This window comes from Vulpes lagopus, chromosome 18 (assembly GCF_018345385.1).
Source record: "Vulpes lagopus strain Blue_001 chromosome 18, ASM1834538v1, whole genome shotgun sequence".
Taxonomy (NCBI): Eukaryota; Metazoa; Chordata; class Mammalia; order Carnivora; family Canidae; genus Vulpes; species Vulpes lagopus.
In genome coordinates, this window is record NC_054841.1 from 25,781,423 (window position 1) to 25,796,946 (window position 15,524).

Consider the following 15,524-nt stretch of genomic DNA (forward strand, 5'->3'; position numbering starts at 1 on the left):
CTTCTGAAGCATTTCAAGGTAAACTGCAGACATCAGTATACTTCCCTCCAAACATTTCAAATGCATATCATTAACTAGAATTTATTTTTATTTTTTTTTAAAGATTTTATTTATTTATTCATAGAGACACAGAGAGAGAGGCAGAGACACAGGCAGAGGGAGAAGCAGGCTCCATGCAGGGAGCCTGATGCAGGACTCGATCCCAGGTCTCCAGGATCAGATCCCGGGCTGCAGGCAGCGCTAAACTGCTGTGCCACTGGGGCTGCCCCATTAATAGAATTTATTTATTTTTTTTTAATTTTTTATTTATTTATGATAGTCACAGAGAGAGAGAGAGAGAGGCAGAGACACAGGCGGAGGGAGAAGCAGGCTCCATGCACCGGGAGCCTGATGTGGGATTCGATCCCAGGTCTCCAGGATCGCGCCCTGGGCCAAAGGCAGGCGCCAAACCGCTGCGCCACCCAGGGATCCCCATTAATAGAATTTAATATTTGTTTATACTTTTTTATCTTCAAGGTAAAATTTACCTAAAAGATTTGTATCTTAAGGGTACATTTGCTGAACATTCGTATGCACATATACATATGTGTGTGCTTGTGTAACCCAAACCCCTATCAAGATATAGGAAATCATCCTCACCCTGGAACATTCTTTTGTCCCTTCCAGATAATCTCTGCCCCAACTCCTACAGAGAAAACTGGTGTTCTAATTTTTTCCACCATTGACTGCCTATTCTAGACCTTTATATTTTTTTAATTCTTTTTTTTAAAGATTTTATTTATTTATTCATGAGAGACACACAGAGAGAGGCAGGGACATAGGCAGAGGGAAAAGCAGGCTCCCCATAGGGGAGCTCCATATGGGACTAGATCCCAGAATCATGACCTGAGCCAAAGGCAGACATTCAACCACTTAGCCACCTAAGTGCCCCTAAACCTTTATATTTTTTAATGGGGGGGGGGGGAGGAGACTCCCCACATACACATTTTTTTTTTCTACCTTCTTTTATTTTAATGGGAGAAAAAAAAAAACAACAACTCACCTCCTCTCCAATGCCTAAGGGAATTTATTTCTTCCTGGCCAGGTAAGTTCTATTCCTCCTTTGAGTTCCAATAAGCAATTAACTTTTCATTCCCTGGGACACATGTATTTTGGCTCTGAGCTACCTGAATGCAAGGACCACATTTATCCCCACAATAGATGCCCAATAAATATCTGTTCCCTTGAAACCCTGACTTACTCTCTTTATCTCACTTTTAGACAAACCATAAACTACTCTTGGGCCTTCCTTTATTTTTGGACCTTTAGGTTTGACTACCAAGAGAGCTAGGATGGTAAAGGGAAGAAGGTCAGCAGCCCAATCTCATTCTTCCATCAACCACTGAGTGACCCTGTCCAGATATTTTTCCCAGTTTGGACACGGGCTTCCCACATTCTCAAATGAGGAAGAGGGTACGGGGTGGAATACGGGGCCAACAACCTTAGTGTCATTTTTTACTTCCTTCCTTCATGCTTCCACACAGTTTTCTATCAGCACAGCTGATAGTTTTTCCTTCAACTCTGATCCCAAATCTGACCCTCACCACCATTCCATTCCATTCATTACCCTGGTACAAGATACCATCTTTCCTTCCCTGGAATCTTGCACCAACCCCACTTACTGGGCTCCCAGCTTCCACCCTTGCCCACACCTGCCTCTTCCAGAGCAGACTGGCCTTTGTTCAAAGCCCTCCCATGACTCCCCATCTCACTCAGGGCAAAAGCCAAAGTTTTTCCTATGGCCCACAAGGGCCCCCATGACCCAATCCCACCTTCTACCTTCTTCAGCTCTCACCACAGTGACCTCTGCTTTTCCTTGAACATGCCAAGCATACTCTGACCCCAGGTCCTCTGTAGTTAATTTCCCGTCTACCTGGAATTCGTTCTCCCAGATATTTTTCATGGCTCATTTCTTTACTTCCTTCAGGTCTTTGCTCAGATGACACTTTATTAAAGATGCCTTCTGTTGCCTGCGTATTAAAGAGCAAGTCTCCACTTTCTTCCTCTAGCACTCTCCATCTCTTCTTACCATCACCTCAATCTTCTGTGTATTGACTTACTTATTCCTGCCTGCCTATCTAACTAGAATGTAAGCTCCATGAGGGACAGCTCATCTATCTGTTTTGACTGCTGCTATATTTTGTTCACTGTGCACCTGCAAAAGGGCCTACCTCACGGTAGGTGCTGAATAATATTTGTTTGGTGAGTCAGGGAACATGGGCTTGGGACTTACCTCTAGTTATGATCTTTTCTAAAGCTTGGATTCCTCCCCCCAAAAAAGGCTCCCAGTGTTTTCCTCATCGTGTTATTGTGAAAAGTTAAATGGTACAGGAAACATGTTATAGGGTACTGTTTGGCTGAGAGTACGGAGGCCCTGTGGCTTAGGGCACCGGCTTCTGACACCTGAGTGACCTGCCCCCAAGGTTCCCTGGCCCTTCTAGTACCTGCTTCAGAAGCTTCCTGAAGGTTATACAAAAGCCACGTGGAAAGTGCTTCATACAGTGTCTGATACAATAATAGTAACTGCTGCTAGGGACTGGGAAAGAAGGATTCTACTTCCTGGATTTGCTCTGGATCTGGACTCTGCCTCCTCTTTTGTTTTGGGATAAACAGACCTGTCCAGACCTGTCCTTATCTCCTCTGGGCAGACCCTCTCCTTCCAAGCTTCAGGAAGTCCTTATACACAGCCTGCAGATAACCCTGTCCTCAGGCTAGGCTTTGGAAAGTGATTCCTGAGTCATGCTGACCTGGGGAATAGTGGGAGAAGGGAGGGTGACAAGCCCAAGATCCCAAGGCTTCCCCTTGATTGTTACGTTGATGCCCATGGCCAGAGGTGGACGACTTAGTCCACCTAACTTCCATTCATCTTTCACGTCTGCCCACAGTTGGCTTACCCCCACCAGACGGTTCACCTGCACTGAACCTGCTCACCACCTCCCCCTCCTTCCTAGCTTCACAATGTCCTTTCTCGACTCTACAAATCCAGTGTGTCTCATCAGATTTCGACCTGCACGGGGGCGGAGCAGTAATCTGTCTTGGTTCATGTCTATGGCCCCAGCACCTAGCACGGTGCCTGGCATATATAGAATGTGGTCAATAAATATCTGCTGTCCAAATGACCGAATGGATTTTTCCATCTTTCAGATAAGTAAAGTGGTCTAGAAGAGAAAGTTCCCCTGGCAGCCCCTCCCAGGTTACACCCAGGTCGCTTCTCAGTGCCTTGGGGCAATTTGCATTGCAGTCCTAAAACTGGGCTAGGCCAGGCATTCATTTTATAATTGTCCTGAGGAGAAAAACAAAACAGACAATAGAGATCCGAGGCCTCATTTTCTCAGCCAAAGAGATTCCTACCTTGAATTTGAAATAAGGGGTGAGAATCCCCAAAGGTGGAGGCATTATCACCCCCACCCTCAAAACTAGGAATTGCCCAAAGGGCCATTTAAAAAACAAATTTCAGAGGGGGCAGTTTAAAAGTCTGTTGGAGCTTAGGCCAAGGATCTTACCCCTAGGAATTCCACTTCTAGAATTTTTGTCAAAGAAAAATCTTGAGATTAAGGAAGATTTTGAACAAGGAAGCCAGTTCTTTTCACCACTTCCCATACAAAAATCAGAAAACTGGAATTGTCCTAGGAGTGCAACAGAGAGATGTTTACATTAATGTGCAGATACAAGGGTAGAAAACTAAAAGAGGAATTGACCCCTTATGGCTTCTAGCAAGCTCAGAGCCTATTTGAAAATCAATAATCTCCCCACTGCTCCATATGTTGATGAGTTTGCACCTTACCTGGTCCTGATTTACCTTTTTTTTTTTTTTTTTTTAATCCTCCTACTTTAAGTGGCTCATTTCTTCAGCCAGTAACAGCCTCCCAACAGGGGAGTTTTTGTCTGGTTCACTGCTCTGTCCTAGCACCCAGCATGATGCTCAATAAAGACATGTTGCATGAATGGACAAATATATCTACAGGGCTGACTTCAAATCTTGGGCAATTTGGCAACTCCTACCCACATGAAAGGTGCCAATGGACAATTCCATTCTAAGACCTAATAACACCATTCATAAGATACATGTATACACAGATAACTGTGTATGTGAAAAAGCAAGATGCTAAATAGTGTAAAAGTGTATACAGGAGTCCATGGTTTGGAGGAAAATAATAACACAGAGAAAGATGTGTAGGCCATTCTAGAATGATCCTGAGAGCACATTTGGGAAGTTCCAATCTCAGTTTTGCCCCTAACCAGTGTGAGACCTTGGATAGCACCTTTCCTCTTTCAAACCCATCCCCCTGCTCCCACAAAAAAACAAGGATAAGAGTTAAGACCTCCTGGTGGAATTACTGAGAGGATTAAGGAAGAAAATGCATGTAAATGCTCAGCACCTCTCCTAGAGTCAGTACTCAAAGATATATTAAAATAGAAATTTATTTCCCTGGTGACGGGATGGGAACAAAGATCATTTAACTTCTTTTCACCACTTTATTCTGTAAATAAACTCAAGTTTACGAAAGAGTTTCAAGAATAGCCATATACTCTACCCTGAGTTAATAATTGTTAACCTTTGCCCTGTTTGTGCTATTTACCTCCTCTTCATTTTTTTTTTTCTAGAATGATTTCATCCCCTTTTACCTTAAATACTTTCAGCATGTAATTCTGAAGAACAAAGACATTCTCCTACATAAGCAAAAGTACAACTATCAAATTCAGGAAATTGAACATCGATACAATATTATTATTTAGTTTACACTCATGTTCAAATTTCATCAATTGTCCCCATAATAAGGCTCCTGGGTGGCTCAGCCAGTTGAGCATCTGCCTTCAGCTCAGGTTGTGATCCCAGAGTCCTAGGATGGAGCCCCAAGTGGGGCTTCCTGCTTGGCAAGGGAATCTGCTTCTCTCTCTCCCTCTGCTCCTACCTACTCATGCTCTCTCTCTCTTTCACTCATTCACTTTCTTTCAAATAAATAAATAAAATCTTTAAAAAAAAACCTGTCCCAATAATATCCTTTTTAAAAATTGTGGTTAAAAAAAACTCACATAACATAAAATTTACCGTCTTAACCATTTCTAAGCATACAGTTCAGTAGTGTTAAACACATTCACGTTGTTGTGCCAACAACATATTTTATGGCAATTGTTTACCTCCATCCAAGACCATACATTGCATTTAGTTATCTTGTCTGTTTTAGTTTCTTTTAATCTGGAACAATTCCCCAGCCTTCCTTTGTTGATGACTTTATGACATAGGTGTTTTGAAAAGTGTAGGCCAACTGTAACTTTGCATTTGGCGATGTGATTTTATAATAAAGGAGCTAGTATTGAAGATATGATGAGAATCTTAATAAACAGAAACAGGAAAATGTCTGTAGTAGTTTTTCCTCCAGTATTTGGTAGAAGGAGAATCTAGAATCTATCCCTTCTGTTATAATGCCTTTGGGCAACACATTAGATACTTGGGATGATGGAAACGTTCTGCATCTTGTATCAATATCAGTATCTCATCAATATCAGCATCTCATTTTGCAAGATGAGATCTGTACATCAGGGGATCTCTCTATATTATTTCTTTTTTTTTTCTTCTCTATATTATTTCTTACAACTGCACAAGAACCTACAATTACCTCAAAATTAAAATTTTAACTTAAAAAATGCTTTTTGGTATTTCAGAGCAGAAGGGTCAACCTTTCTCTGAGGAAGAACCTGGCCCCAAGGTGAAATTCCCAGCGGGAATCCTCATGCCTGAGAAAGGACTTCTTAATGAGCTCCTTTCACTTGCAGGGGTGGGGGGAGGGGCGCCTCCTTCGCCCTCCGCAGGGACATTTTAAAGTGAATGAAGGGAGCAAGGTCCCTCATTAAGGCTGAAATGGGAGCTGCTGGGGGCGGGGGGGTTCTCTAGAAAGGCGGCCTGGCCTCAGGTCTGCATTTCCTGCGACAAAGTTATCACATTAACAATAATCACCCCCCCGTTCCTTCATCCTAGAATGGACTGTGAAGGAAAACATTGGAAAGACCGTTTTTTACCTATTGTTTTCGTTAACTGACAAGTTCTTAATAAAAACTGAAAAACTGTAAAGACCTAAATAGGCAACCATGGGGATTAGTTTTGAGCAATGTATTCTTGCCAGTAGAATAGTAGACAGCGTCTTATGATCATGTTTACATAGCATTTATAGTTGAAGCCAAGAATGGCATTGTCTGAGATTTTGAGGTTTCCTTTAGAGGACTTGGGATTGTCCTCAAGGTTGAGAAGAGCTAGGTTGGAAGGAGAGGGGGAGGGACGCTTGGGTGTCTCCGCGGTTAAGCGTCTGCCTTCGGCTCAGGCTCAGGGCGTGATCCTGGAGTTCCAGGATCGGTCCCACATAGGGCTCCTTGCGTAGAGCCTGCTTCTCCCTCTGCCTATGTCTCTTCCTCTCTCTGTTTCTCTCATCAATAAATAGATAGAATCTTAAAAAAAAAAAAAAAAAAAAAGAAAGGAAAGAGATGGAGATGCTTTCAAGAGCATCATCATGGGAAATGAACCTGCCACCAGATCCCTATTCAGGGTGAAATGCTAATTTCTGGTTGTTCTCAGAGTGATCAATCATGGTCCCTACCTAGGAAGGTTGGCCATTCTTGCTTTTTAGAACCCAGTTAGTCTGAACATGACATTCCTTGACCCTTCTAGGAATTTCCCATAAAGAAATAATCAGATGTGGGGGAAAAATGTACTAGGATGCTTATTGCCATATTCTCAACATAAGATTGAAAAATTGGCATAATAATAACAAGCATTTACTGAGCACTTACCATGGGCTAGTTGCTGTGGTATTTTATGAGCATTGTCTCATTTCATCCTTTCAAGTAGGTTCTATTATTGTCTCCATTTTTACAAATGAAAAAAGAAATGGAGGCACAAAAAGCTTAGTAATTTGCCCAAGACAACATTATTAGTGAGGGAGACAGATGTGCAAATGACAGCAATAACGCAATGTGATAAACATTAAAATAGAAATAATATGAGCGACAATAGACAGTGCAAAGTATTATTATATATTGTCTATTCAGGTGCTTCAAATAAAGTCTGGCACATGGTAAGCATCTAAAAATGCTTGTTATTATTTATACTTCAAACCTGAATGTGCACAGGAGTCACCTGGAGACTGTTAAAATGTAGATCCTGAATCAGCAGGTCTGGGTGGGTGGGAGGGAGCTACAAGTCTGCATTTCTAACAAATTCCCAGATTCCTTCAAGGACCACACTTTGATTATCAGAGATTAAACAGGGTGGGGAAGGAGGAAGTTCTGAATATGTAAAAACAAATCACACAACCCCCAAAGACCTGTGACTTGGAAGAAAACTAGAAGGCAAGACAGCTACTGTGTTACTACAGTGTTGGACAGCAGCTTCCAGTGAATTTCTTTCTCTTTCTCTCTCTGTCACATGGACTAACTCACTTCCGCAAATATTTATTGTGTGCTTCAGCACCAGGCACTGTGGGAGCAGAGATTAAGGAAATCCAGTGGTTTCCTCTAGGATTTTTTTTTTTTTTTAGTGTTAAAAATAATTTAAAGAAGCACACTTTTTTTTTTTTAGATTTTATTTATTTATTCATGAGAGACAGAGAGAGAGAGAGAGAGAGAGAGAGAGGCAGAGACACAGTGGGAGAAGCAGATTCCATGCAGAGAGTCTGACGTGGGACTCCATCCAGGGACTCTGGGATCATGCCCTGGGCCAAAGGCAGGCGCTAAACCACTGAGCCACCCAGTCGTCCCAAATTCTTTAAAAATACATCTTTTTAAATAAAAAATTTCCTGGATGGTGAATCAGGGGGTCTGAGTTCAGTCACTGTCAGAAGACTTACTCTCTTCCAGGTACCCTGGACTTGGCCAAGTGCCCTGCATACATTTTCCCATTCTTCTTCTTCTTCTTCCTCCCCTCTTCTCTCTCTCTTCCTCCTCCTCCTCTCTCTCTCTCTTCTTCTTCTTCTTCTTCTTCTTCTTCTTCTTCTTCTTCTTCTTCTTCTTCTTCTTCTTCTTTATTCATGAGACACAGAGAGAGAGGCAGAGAAACAGGCTCCCCTTGGGGAGTCCAATGAGGGACTCCCAGGACCTGGGACCCTGACCCGAAGGCCGATGCTCAACCGCTGTACCACCCAGGTGTCCCGCACTTTGTACTTCTTGACATCAGTTAATGATTTTACACGCATGTGAATTTCACATGGGTGTGTCTGCTATCTTTACTAAACTTGACTTTCCCCCCTGGATGCCAGGCACTGCATCCAGTTGTCCTGTGGCCAGTAGACCAGCACCTATTATGGTATCCACTCCCCAGTAGACACTTGATGTTATCTGTTGAATGAGTACATGAATGAAATAATCACCAAAGGAGAGGCGTTTGGCCTCTAGGTAGAAGACATTTTGTTCATACCCTTCCAGAGGGTTTTTTTTAATTTTTATTTATTTATTCATGAGAGAGGCAGAGACCTAGGCAGATGGAGAAGCAGGCTCCCTGCGGGGAGCCTGATGGGGGACTGGATTCTAGAACTCAGGGATCACGACCTGAGCTGAAGGCAGATGCTCAACCACTGAGGCACCCAGCTGCCCCCAGAGGGATCTTTAATGAAGGGTAGAGAAGAAAGCCTGGTAGGGAAAAGTCAACCAATCCTTTCCAAAATCCCCCACCCCAGGTTTCTAGGCACCCCCTCCCCACCCTCAAGGCTAAGTGCAGGGGTAGGTGAAGCTTTTGGGCTGGGGGGGGTCATGTCCTAGATTCCATGGAGTACCTCTGTTTTCTCATCTGTTCAGTGGGGATCAGGGTAATGGTTACCCCGGGGCTGTGAGAGGTCCTTGGAAAAGACAATACAGGGGTGTTTCAGGTTAAAGTGATCATCACTGTCCTGAAAATCTCCCTGCACGGATCTGAGCACCACCCTCCCAGACTATCCCAGTCCTCACACTTCTTTGGGTCAGAGGTTCTCAGAGTGCGGTCCCTAAAAACTCGTTGAAAATGCAAATTCTCAGGCTCTACCCTAGACCCTTCTAGATCTGATACTCTGGGGGTGGGGCCTAGCAATCTGAGTGACAGCAAGATCTCCAAGAAGATGCTAATGCAAGCCCAAGTGTGCGTCCTTCCTGCTCTGCTCTGAATGGAAGCTCTCCTAGGGACGTTGGGCCTGCGATGCTCACTTCTGTATCCCCAGGGCCGGCATAGCAGGTGTGCAGTAAGTATCTGCTGAGTGCCTCGTACTACGTTCCCGGCGGCTGGCCTTGGCTGAGGACCCCCTGCGTGTCAGGCTACCTTCTCAGTTAAGCAGCCGTCCCCGGGATCATTTTACAGAGAGCGAAACTGAGGCTCAGGGAGGCCACGCCCGGTGTTGTGGGGTCACCCAGAGGGGATCCCCTAGGGGATCCCACGTTGGGCAGCTGGGCTCCTCCGGGCTCTCCAGCGGTGGCAGCGGCACGCGCCTCCGCGGCGCTGCGAGGGCGCCCCCCCCAGCCGGGGGTCCGCGCGTCCGCGACTCCGCGAGGGCGCCCCGCCCCGCCCCCGGGCTGGCGGGGGGAGGAGCGCGGCGGCGGCGGCGGCGGCGGCGGCGGCGGCGGCCCGTGGCGAAAGTGCGGCTGCGGAAGCGCGGCGAGGCGGGCGGCGGCGAGGGGGGAGGCGGGGAGGCCGGGAGGCGGCGAGGCGGCGGGCGCTGGGCCGCGCGGACGCCATGGGCCGCCTGCACTGCACGCAGGACCCCGTGCCCGAGGCCGTGGGCGGCGACATGCAGCAGCTGAACCAGCTGGGCGCGCAGGTGGGCCCCGAGGGCTCAGGGCGCGGGGGGCGCGGGCCGAGGGAGGCGCTGGGCCGAGGGCCGAGGGGCGTGGGGCCCGCGGCGGGGCGCGCGGGCGGTGGGGACGGGCAGAGGCGCTCGGGCGCCAGCGGGGCGCGTGGGGGGCTCAGCGGCGGGACTAAGGGCTGGTCCTGGAACCAGGAGAAATTGAGGTGCCTTAGCAGACGAGCTGGGAGGAGTCTCCCCAGGGCTGAAGGGAGTTTGGGGGGCTGTGGGATTCGGTGGGCCAGGCCGGGCGGGAGCTGTTCAGCAGGGAGGCTCGGGGGAGGCTGCGGGGTCTTGGCGTCCAGCGGGGGCAGGTGACCCGGGGTGGCCCGGCGGGTGGGGGGGCTGTGGGGGCCCGAGCCCCGGGCCACACCCCTGCGCCCTAATCAAGGGGAGTATCTGGTAGCCCTCCAAAAAGCAAGCCATGTACCTTCACAGTGTTGGGCCCCCCTCCGCACACAAACCCCTTGTTAGTAGGGAGCTGCTGGCAAAGCCGTTTTTTGTTCATTCCAGCAGCAGATGCCAGCCTGCCAACTTCCTGCCCCTGTGCTGGTTGGGATGCCCTTTTCAGAGCACCCAAGGCAGCCAGAATAAATAGGTTAAAATGACACTCCTCACCACCATGGTAAAGGTGCAGCTGATTCTCCCCACTGGGTTGTGACTTCCCAGGAGGTGGGGTCCTTCTCCTTCATCTCAGCATCCCCCACAACTTACTGTTTTCTCACTAACTGACATATTCCAAAAGCCCCTTTGTCACATAGAAATAAATAAACTGCAAGTCACACGTGTTATTCTACATTTTCTTTTTCTCTTTTTTTTTTTTTAATGTTTATTTATTTATGACAGCCACACAGAGAGAGAGAGAGAGAGGCAGAGACACAGGCGGAGGGAGAAGCAGGCTCCATGCACCGGGAGCCCGACGTGGGATTCGATCCCGGGTCTCCAGGATCGCGCCCTGGGCCAAAGGCAGGCGCCAAACCGCTGCGCCACCCAGGGATCCCTATTCTACATTTTCTAGTAGTCTCATTTAAAAATCAAAAAGAGGGCAGCCCTGGTGGCTCAGCGGTTTAGCACTGCCTTCAGCCCAGGGCCTGATCCTGGAGTCCCAGGATCAAGTCTCATGTCAGGCTCCCTGCATGGAGTCTGCTTCTGCCTGTGTCTCTATGTCTCTTTCTCTCTCTGTGTGTGTCTATCATGAATAAATTATAAATAAATAAATAAAATAAATAAATAAATAAATAAAATAAAAAAAATAAAAAAGAGAGGCACCTAGCTGCAACGCTGGACTTTGAGGTCATGAGTTCAAGTTCCACATTGGGTGTAGAGATTACACCCAAATAGCATCTTTAAATAGCATCTTTAAAAAGTAAATAAAAGGGTGCCTATGTGGCTCAGTCCATTGAGTGTCTGCTTTCTTTCTTTTTTATTTTTATTTTTTTTAAAGATTTTATTTATTTGTTCATGAGAGACCCAGAGAGAGACACACACAGGCAGACAGAGAAGCAGACTGTCCACAGGGAGCCTGATGTGGGACTCGATCCTGGGACTCCAGGATCACACCCTGGGCTGAAGGCAGGCACTAAACTGTTGAGACACCCAGGGATCCCCTTTTTTTCTTTTTTCTTTTTTTAAAGATTTATTTATTCATGAGGGACACAGAGAGAGGCAGAGACACAGGCAGAGGGAGAAGCAGAATCCATGCAGGGAGCCCCATGTGGGATTCGATCTCGGGACTCTGGGATCACACCCTGAGCCAAAGGCAGATGCTCAACCGCTGAGCCACCCAGGCATCCCAATAAAGATTTTTTTTAAGTAAATAAAATAATAAAGAAACAAAATTAATGTTTTCTTTAATCTATATTAAAATATCATTTCAACATGTAATCGATACAAAAATATCAATGTATTTATTATTTATTTATTTATTTATTTATTTTTTAAAGATTTATTTATTTATGATAGACATAGAGAGAGAGGCAGAGACACAGGAGGAGGGAGAAGCAGGCCCACGCTGGGAACCCGATGTGGGACTGGATCCCGGGATCCAGGATCGCGCCCTGGGCCAAAGGCAGACGCTAAACCGCTGAGCCACCCAGGGATCCCCTAATTTATTTTTTTAAATATTTTTTTTATTTATTCATGAGAGACACAGAGGGAGAGAGGCAGAGATAGAGGCAGAGGGAGAAGCAGGCTCCATGGAGGGAGCCCGACGTGGGACTCTATCCCAGGACTCCGGGATCACGACCTGAGTGGAAGGCAGACACTCAGCCACTTGAGTGTGTCCCGATATTTTACTTTTTGATACTAATTTTTCTTTCTTTTTTTAAGAAAAGATTTTATTAAGGTAGAGCAACAGAGATCATACATAAGGAGCAGAGGGGTGGGCAGAGGGAGAGGGAGAAGTAGGCTCTCCATTGAGCAGGGAGCCCAATGCAGGGCTCAATCCCAAGACTCTGGGATCATGACCTGAGTTGAAGGCAGATGCTTAACTGACTAAGCCATGTAGGTGCCGTGATAATATCTTTTCTGATTTTTTTGCACGTTTTACATTTATAGCACATCTCAAATCAGAATAGACTTTTTGAAGTGTTTAATAGCTACATATGGCTAGTGGCCACTGTTTATCATACAGCAATTCTTAAATTTTTTTTTTTAATTTTTATTCATTTATGATAGTCACACAGAGAGAGAGAGAGAGAGGCAGAGACACAGGCAGAGGGAGAAGCAGGCTCCATGCACCGGGAGCCCGACGTGGGATTCGATCCCGGGTCTCCAGGATCAGGCCCTGGGCCAAAGGCAGGCGCTAAACCGCTGCGCCACCCAGGGATCCCTCATACAGCAATTCTAAGTGCTTTTATGTATATTATTAAGTCATTGAGTCCTTAGAACCACCTTAGGAGGTAGGTATTATTATTATCCCCATTTTGTACATTAAGGAAACAGAGTCACAGAGTGGTTAAACAAAAGTAGCTGTTTATTGAGAATGTACCGTGTGGTAGGCACTGTTTTCAGTGCTTTATGTGTAGCACCCTTAAAAGGTAGGTGCTGTTATTATTCCCATTTTACAGATAAAGAAATTGACGTGTTTAAGATTAGGCAGTCAGGAAGTTGTGGAGCCAGGAATTCAGGACCAGTTGCTTGACTTCAGATTCTGGGGAGTGAAACATACAGAGTAGAGTTTTGTAGATGTTCTCCCCAGGTAGGTAGCTTAGCTTTCACTTGTTTACGTGGTGGGATTTTCTGGAAGATTTTCATTTGGAGAATAAAAAAGATTCTACTTCTAAAAATCTTTTTTGAAGCTACAGGATGATAGGATCTCTAAGGTTACCTCCAACTTGGTATTCATGGAAAAAATATAAACCACATCCTTTTTTTTTTTTTTTTAATTTTTATTTATTTATGATAGTCACAGAGAGAGAGAGAGAGAGAGGCAGAGACACAGGCAGAGGGAGAAGCAGGCTCCATGCACCGGGAGCCCGATGTGGGATTCGATCCCGGGTCTCCAGGATCGCGCCCTGGGCCAAAGGCAGGCGCCAAACCGCTGCGCCACCCAGGGATCCCTAAACCACATCCTTTAAAATAAGATCTTGCCTTCATATTCTAACTTTGAAACACGCTCTGGGAAAACACACACACACACACACACACACACACACACACTCTGGGGGCACCAGGGTGCCTCAGTCAGTTGGGCGCCTGACTTTGTTTTTTTATTTTTTTAAAGATTTTATTTATTTACTCATGACAGACACACAGAGACGGACATAGGCAGAGGGAGAAGCAGGCTCCATCCACGGAAACGTGATGCGGGACTTGATCCCAGACCCTGGGATCAGACCCTGGGATCAGGCCCTGGGCCAAAGGCAGATGCTCAACCTCTGAGCCACCCAGGCATCCCAGGAGCACCTGACTTTGGATCTCAGGTCAGGTCTTGATCTCAGAGTTGTGACTTAGGCCTGTGTTGGGCTCCACGTTGGACGTGGAGCCTACGACAAAACAAAACAACACTGTGAGATCTTTACCTTTTTTTTTTTAAGTTTGTTTGTTTATTTATTTATTTATAGTACTCCATATACCCATTGTGAGGCTCACACTTACAACCCTGAGATCAAGAGTTGCATGCTTTGAAGACTGAGCCAATCAGGTGCTCCTTTGTTTTTAACACAGAAAGCTTTTGCCTGGTGAGCAATTTACCAGAGTCCTTTCCCTGCCTTTCATTTGGATGATCAGATTTCTCCAAGTACCCACTCTATTAGCTAATTTATTTTGAAGTCTGAGGCCTAGGCATCAAGGAGGAAAAAGAATCGTTTTATCAATGTGAGCATCACCATTTATTGCTCACTCAGTGTCTATTTTCCTGAATCCCTACTCTACACCAAATAGCCACCTAAACCCAGTGAGATATACAGAGGCTTGATGGACACAGTCTCTTATGCTGGATAAGTTGTGATCTGCTAGAACAGGTCAGAAAATGGAGATCCAGCACAGTACTAGCACAGTGTACCTAGAAGTGTTCTCTGATGCCTGTGGCCAGTCCTGGGTAATGTGCATCCCTAGGAGTAGAATTTAAAAAAACAATTTTTAGAATGGGTATGAGAGAGGAAATTCAGAAAAATATAAAGAAGAAAACAAATGGTCTACAGTCTTTTCACCTAACTGTAAATGAAAGCAACACATACAGTTAGAAAATTCAAACAGTATTCAAAGGTATAAAATTAAAATACCTATTTCGCTTATCTGCAGAAATTGTCATTTTTTTTAAAAGATTTTATTTATTCATTCACAAGAGGCAGAGACACAGGTAGAGGGAGAAGCAGGCTCCATGCAGGGAGACCAATGTGAGACTTGATCCCAGGACTCCAGGATCACACCCTGGCCTAAAGGCGGCGCTAAACCATTGAGCCACCTGGGCTGCCCTAGAAATTGTCATTTTAATAATTTCTTGTGTTCTTAGTAGGAAAAAAAAGTCTGCATTTACCTGTGTATATATGAGTATCTGTTAGAATTTTTAAGATTTTATTTATTTATTTTTTAAGATTTTATTTATTCATGAGAGACACAGAGAGAGGCAGAGACACAGGCAGAGGGAGAAGTAGGCTCCATGCAGGGAGACTAATGTGGGACTTGATTCCAGGACTCCAGGATCATGCAGTGGCCCGAAGGCAGGCACTAAACCGCTGAGCCACCCAGGGATCCCCCTAGAATTTTTTTTTACACAGAAGGGATTGCATGGTATTACTTGAAATGGATTTACATAATTTATTAACCAGCCCTATATTAATAGACACTTAAGTTGCTTTCAGTTTTTTGTTTTTATGAACAATGTTTTGTGTAAATATGTCTGGTTTACTTTTTGGAACGTATCTAAAGGGTATACTTCCTGCAATGGAATTACTAGGTCAAGAGATATGAGCATTTAAAAAATTAGATAGGACTATCGAATTGCCATCTGGAAAGGTTGCTCCAATTTATCCTCTCATCAACAGCGTAAGCATGTCTGTTTCCTGGTACTTTCACCAGCACTGGTATCATCAAACTTTTGTTTTTGAAGATCTGATAAGTTAAAAAGTGGTATTTCCTTATTTTGCTGATTTGCATTTCTCATCTGGAATGATCTTGAACATCTTTCCAAATATTTATTGGTGAGCATAGTTAAGATTTTGGTTTCATGGATGATGATGGGCAGGTGAG

At 45.2% G+C, this 15,524-nt stretch overlaps 1 protein-coding gene across 3 annotated transcripts in view; it reads left to right on the forward strand.

The window, feature by feature from the left end:
- Positions 1-9,649: 9,649 nt before the first annotated feature.
- COMMD7 (COMM domain containing 7) overlaps positions 9,650-15,524 on the forward strand; it is a 31,453-nt gene continuing 25,578 nt past the window's right edge. For 2 of the 3 annotated variants that reach the window (XM_041733155.1, XM_041733153.1), the window contains exon 1: positions 9,652-9,809. In XM_041733155.1, coding sequence (XP_041589089.1) covers positions 9,726-9,809 — 84 coding nt within the window. In that variant the 5' untranslated portion in view covers positions 9,652-9,725. Of the gene's footprint in view, positions 9,810-15,524 lie in introns of all 3 variants that reach the window. The other variant, XM_041733154.1, reaches the window with a different exon arrangement.